General features: G+C 39.1%; 1 protein-coding gene across 1 annotated transcript in view; it reads right to left on the reverse strand.

Moving 5' to 3' along the window:
* Window positions 1-6,383, reverse strand: part of TTC3 (tetratricopeptide repeat domain 3) — a 116,756-nt gene extending 110,373 nt beyond the window's left edge. The window contains 1 exon segment of the mRNA XM_010834830.1: window positions 298-6,383. Within this exon segment, the coding sequence (XP_010833132.1) occupies window positions 298-435 (138 nt within the window). The 5' untranslated portion in view covers window positions 436-6,383.

The following is a 6,383-nucleotide window of genomic DNA, read 5'->3' on the forward strand; positions in this document are numbered from 1 at the left end:
GTAGAGATGGACGGTAACTGGACTTACTGTGTTGATCTCACAATATATACGTACGTTGAATCATTATGTTGTACATCTGAAACTAATGTCATGTCAATTATATCTCAATTTAAAAAAAAACTTTAAGAAGACATTATATTAAAAATAAAAAGTTAAGGGAACTTCCCTGACAGTCCAGTGGTTAAGACTGTACATCCAATGCAGAGGTCATGTGTTCAATCCCTGGTCGGGGAACTAAGATCTGGCATGTGGTGCAATAAGGCCAAGAAAAAAAAAAAAGTTAAGAAATCTACTTACCACTCCATCACAGTAAAGCTGAGTCACACGAACATAATCACTGGACATAAACTCAGGGGCAAAGATACAATCATCCACATAAGGGCAATCTTCTAACAAGGCATAATCTGCAAAATTTCCCTGGGGAAAATCGGCCATGGTACACCACCCTAAGGACACAACACAAACTCAAATCAACAATGAAATCATTTGAGATGATATGAGCAGTTTTCCTAGCTTCTGCGGTATGTTTGATAAATACTTGGAACTTATGCCTCCAGGAAGCAACTCTGATGAGAACACTGAGCTCTGGAAGAGTCTCACCCTCATTTGCTAGTCTCTGCCATGACTCTCTTCAAGCATCAGTTTAATCTGTTTCTTTTCTTTAGGTTCAAAGAGTCACCATCTCTGAATTTAACTGTTTACATGTCTCCTTTAGATGGAAGATAATTAAGGGCAGCTTATTTCATCTTTGTATGCTCCTAGCATGTGCTAAGTCCTCAAACAATGAGTTCAATAAGTGAACAAAAAACATCTTTCCACCACTGCCCTTTAACTCCATTTGCTTTTACTGCATCTATGAAATACGCTATTTCATCATACACGAACTCTTGCCACATTCTCCACCTCCTGACTAGAACTAAATCTTGATCCACTGAAAGAATGGTTGCCTATCCAGACCGAACTGTGTGTTTCTGTCCTGGGCACAGGGGCAGAGCTGAAGTGGTACAGGGAGAGCGTGCCCACCTCTTAATTCCTACAGCCACATCCAGACCTTCCCAGCACTCACTGCTCCTTATTCTCTAAACTACTGCAACGCAGGTAAGCACTGCTAGATTGCAACAGTGGGCAAACCCCTCATGTTACCAACAACCACATTTTTAAAATAACTATTTCAATAGAGGGGCAGGGGGCTGGAGTTGCAGACTCAAGTTTTTTTTTTCCTGAAGCAAGTTCAGTCATAAAAAGGTATAGCTGTCAGAGAACTGGTACAAAACCTAACTATCACTGAAAAGAACTCAGTATTTTATTACTTCTAACTCTTCTCCAAACAATGACTTTCCTCTTTGAGCATCACCAGCACCATTATTAACAGTGCTTTTTAATCTTTTCACTTCACCACTACTATCCCACTATTGTTAGGATAAACCAAGTTTCTTTTTTCCTAACCAAGACCACCATCAGCCCTTGGAAAATACATCTGTTTCTTTAATTAATCCTTTTCATGTTCCACTTGCTGTACAACCACCTCACAATATCAGAAGTGAAGAACAATAACCACCTTCATAGCAAACTGTTGGTACCATTTGTCACACGATGTGCCAAGCGTTTTGCGTGCACCACCTCATCAACACTCGCAGCAACTCTCTGCAGGTACAAGTATCACCATCGTCACTGTACAGATGAAAACATTCACAGCAAAACTAATCCGCCCAAGATCACCAAGCTTGGGGGGAATCAAACCTAGGTCTTCGGACTCTATGGTCTCCTCTCAAATGCTGTATTTCACTAGGTTACGTTTCCTTGTCATGGATCGAGCTGCCTCCTGGCTGCTGCCGTGTTAAAGAACACCAGCAACTAGCTCACTGTGCTCTCCTCTCTCCTCCGGGCATCATTCCAGCCACACTAAGGTGGGCATGGACAGCCCTTCAGGACCCAACCATTGCAGTGCGACCACCTCCTCAACTAAAGTGCACCTTGCTGCCCTCCTCACCTAAGCTCTTCATTCACAAGGCCACATCTTGGATCACTGCCCAGGTCTAAACCAGTTTCTAAATCTGTAACTCTGATCAGCTCCTTGCTGACCCCAGCCAAGAGTCATCATGGCTCAGGTCTCCTCGGTCTCTTACCACAGATGTTTTTCACCTTCATCAAGAATGCTTTTTTTCGTCCCATTCAAATGCTCCATTCTCCTTCATTTTCAGTTTCCTAATGTTGGGCTTCCACTTCCACCAAGGAAACGCTTTAGTGAAGTTGTTACTGATCTTTTCCAGTAGACTGAATAACTACAATGTCTGGAACCTTCTGACTTGTTCTGGGTGACCAGTATTTCCCATTTAGAGAATTTAACTCCAAAAGCAAACAATGATTGAAAAAAATAAAAAGTCATTTTAGCACCCAAAGTATGGCACATGATATGGGACATATGCTATTCTGGGAAACACATACATGTTTAAACTCATTTTTCTTAACAAGTGTTTTTTGTATATAAATACAGAAAGAGCCAAGAACTGTCTGTCACCATCACGGCATCGGATGCAATTAATGTGCTCATGAGTGTCAGACTGAGCCACTGTGACACCATGCTGGTCACCCCCAGCCTGGCATAGCTCACCGATACCATGCCCTACACCCACCGCACCATAATTATGGCAATGGTGTTATTGTTATTCTCTATTCTGTTTTAACCAGAGAGGCAATGCGGCATAGTGGTTAACAGCATGGACTCTGAAACCAGACTGCCTGGGCTTGAATCCTGGCTCTCCCATTTCCTGAGTGTGTGATCTGGGATGAGTTACTTAACCTCTTGAGGTGTTTGTTTCCTATTTATTAAGTGAGGACAGCAATACTACCTATTTGATTAACCAGTTAACATATGTCAAGTGCATTTACTAGCACATGACGTATAGGAAATGCTATGAACATCAGCTATGACTAACATACTAGATGAGTATTTTTTAATCCACTATGTGGATGCCTCCAACTAAATGGTCTCCCTTAATAGCTACGTCCAAAAGCACTTTTCAGCTTACAACTTACTTGACGCTGTGGACCACTTCCTCCTCCTCAGAACTCTTCATCTGGACTCCAAAGACCATCTTCTCCTGGTCCTCCTCCTATTCTTCTGGCTGCTCTTCCTCAGTCTCCATGGGCGCTTCTTCTCCATTTCCCGCCACCCAAAGGTCAACTGTCTCTTCTTCTCATGCTTACTCTCTCCACACCCATGGCTTACAATAGCGCTTTCTGAACTTTCATTATGTGCATAGCTTCACCACAATTTTTGCCATTTCCACAAGTCACATGTACTTTATTTTCTTAGTATTTCTTTTTTACTGGGCTCACTTGGCCTAAGTGGTAGCACCCGTGATATTATAAGTTGGAAGTACAGCTTATGTTTTTCAGACATATTAGCATATATTCCTATTAAAAATTTTTTTATCTATGTACTGCTTTAAATGGTCTCATAACCCACTATTTTAGCAAACCATGACTAAAAATGCAGTTAAGACTCTCAAATCTCTCCACGCTGGGTTATAACTCATAGACTTCTAGACTCTCCCTGTCAACCGCTACTGGATCTTAACCAAGACATCCCACAAGCCTCTCAGATTCAGTGAGTTCAAAATCAAACATCCTTTTCCTCAAGAACAAATGAAACCAAGTTCTTTCCTCTTTCTGTATGTTACTGGTAAACTGCTCTACATGCCACCTGGTTACCCAAATCTGGAGGTCAATCTAGACTCCCCAGTCTCCTTCAACATTCATAACCAAAGTGACCACAAAGTCCTGTCATTTCAACTCCTCTAGGAAACCCAAATTAGCACACGTACAACTCTTCGTGCCCGGGGCCACTGCCCTGGCTGAGGCTTCATCTCTTCTCTGAACTACTTGAACAAGCAGCCTCCTAACTGGTGACTTACCTTCGATCTTGGCATCCCCTAAAACTCTGATCATAAAATTTTACACTTAACTCTAACTTCTCTTTATCTTCAGAATAAAGACCAAACTCCTTACTACAGCACAGAAGTGGTTCTGTTTTGTGGTTCTGTTCCTGCATTTCTCTAGTCACTCCACGACATAATGCAGAAGCCAGTCCCACCCAGCTGCCTGTCATTTCTAAACAAACCTCATCTGCAACCAGAATGCCTACCAGTCCTTATTACTCGATTCCAGGAAGCATTTCCTGAACTTCTCACTACCACCAAGTTTATTTTTACACCTCTTCTCTGAGCATCCTGCTCCCAACATTTTGACAGCAATGTTCACAGTTTGGTCATTCACAATTTCTCTCTGTAGGTTCACTATGGGTCCAAACGGTACACTGTGCCCTACACACCTTTATTCCCTATCTCACTGTTTTCCAAAGTTTTAATTCACACACCCCAAAGTAGAAAGCTTTGCCAAATCCACCTGCCAACTGTGCTGTTACCTATTTAATATTTTGATTTAGAATAACTCAACTTTCAACTTAGATATAAACTTGTTTTAATAGAAAATTTGTTATCACCAAGAAATCTTACAGAACTTTTTCCTGATACAAACTAAAATGAACATACTACAAAAATTTAATACAAGTGTAAAGGACTTCTGATCCCATCAGTTATGATGAACCAATGGGGCATTTCATGACTGCAAAACAAAGTGGATGCTAAATTTTTTTTAATATTACTGAGCTCACAGAAATAGGGAACATTTAAAGTCACTTTTCCCCCCAAAGCAACAAACCTCTATCTAGAAACTAAACCTGACAGTCAAGATGACAAGAACAACATGGGACATGGAGCCGTGGGCCAGGAGCAAAGTGAGAGACTAAAAGGGGGTCCCACAGACAGCTCCCAGCCAACGCTGACACAAGCCCTATCAGAAGGAAAGTATCTCAACTCAGACTCTGAGAATTCCCAGAGAGAAAGAGCAATCAAGGAAGAGTTCATAACTGAAAATCTCCAAGCACAGGAGGTGACAACCCACCACGAGGGAGATAACAGAAAAAACAAGCAATAAATTTAGATCCCTAAGGACATCAGACATGGGGGTCGCCAGTCTATAGAAGATCTACAGATTCAAAAAAAAAAAAAAAATGAGCAAGCAACAGGAGACTGGGTATAGCTAAAAAGAATGGAGTGATACTTTTAAAAATTAAAAGTATAATTGTTAAAAATAAATAAAACAGATGGATTGACGAGATGATTAGGCACCGTCAAGAAAACTGATGAAAAAGAACATGTGCCTGATTAAATTATCCAGCATTTTAAGTTCTGCCAAAGACACAAGTTAAAAATATAAAAGATGAAAAATAAGTGATTTGGAAACACATACATACATACATATATCCACTTAAATCTTGGGAAGGAGAAAGTAGATAAAATCAAAGAGAAAATGTTTAAATAATACATGGCTCAGAATCTTCTAGACTTCATGAAAGAGTATTTTGAATCAAGAAACACATGTATCCAAAATAGGATAAAAAAAAGTAATCACTATCTAGACTCAGATGTAAAGGTGTAATCCCAAAGACAGAAAATTCAATGCAGCGAGATGAAAAATATTTTCTTCAAATCACCATAAATAAAACTGGTAGCAGACTTTGCAAGTAGAATAACATCTTTACATATGAACAGAAAGCAAAGCATCAACCTAAGAACTGTATACCTATCAAAATTCTCTCTCAAGAACAAGGGTAAAATAAAACTAATTTCAGATTAAAAAAAAAGAGTTGACCACCAAGAGACTTGAACTAACTTCTAAAAATACCAATTAAAAATCATAAACTATCTGACTGTATTTTTTTTAAAAATCTAGTAATACATTCTTAAGAGACACCTAAAATCTAAGGACATAAAAAAAGGACAGGAAAATGAAGAAAAAAGGTTAATCCATGTAAACTACCACCAAAAGAAAGGCAGGACAGACAAAACAGACCCTAAAAGACAAAAAAACAAAATTAGGCATAGGAAGAACCACAACATAAGAGAAAAACATCAACCCACTAGGAAAACAATGCTTAGCTTGCAAGTATCAGATAAAATAGTCTCAAAATACATATAAGAAAAACTGATAGAACTACAGAGTCTGTAAGAAGGCAACAGTGGAAGATTGAAACGCATTTCTCTCATGCTAGGTCAAACAAATGAAAATTAATATAGACAACCGGAAACACAATTTTTAAGTTTGATCTAACAGATACATAACTAGAGAAATATAAATTCTTCACAAGTACACACAGAAGAATTATAATTCCCTATGTACAAAGCCATGAAGAAGGACAAACAAATGTTTTAAGAAAAATACACACTACATTCCCTGACAACACAACTAAGAAATGAACAACAAAAAGGAAAATGAAGAAATATTTGGAAATTTTAAAACACATATTTTAAAGAAAACTC

This window comes from Bison bison, unplaced genomic scaffold, assembly GCF_000754665.1.
Source record: "Bison bison bison isolate TAMUID 2011002044 unplaced genomic scaffold, Bison_UMD1.0 scf7180017864037, whole genome shotgun sequence".
NCBI lineage: Eukaryota > Metazoa > Chordata > Mammalia > Artiodactyla > Bovidae > Bison > Bison bison.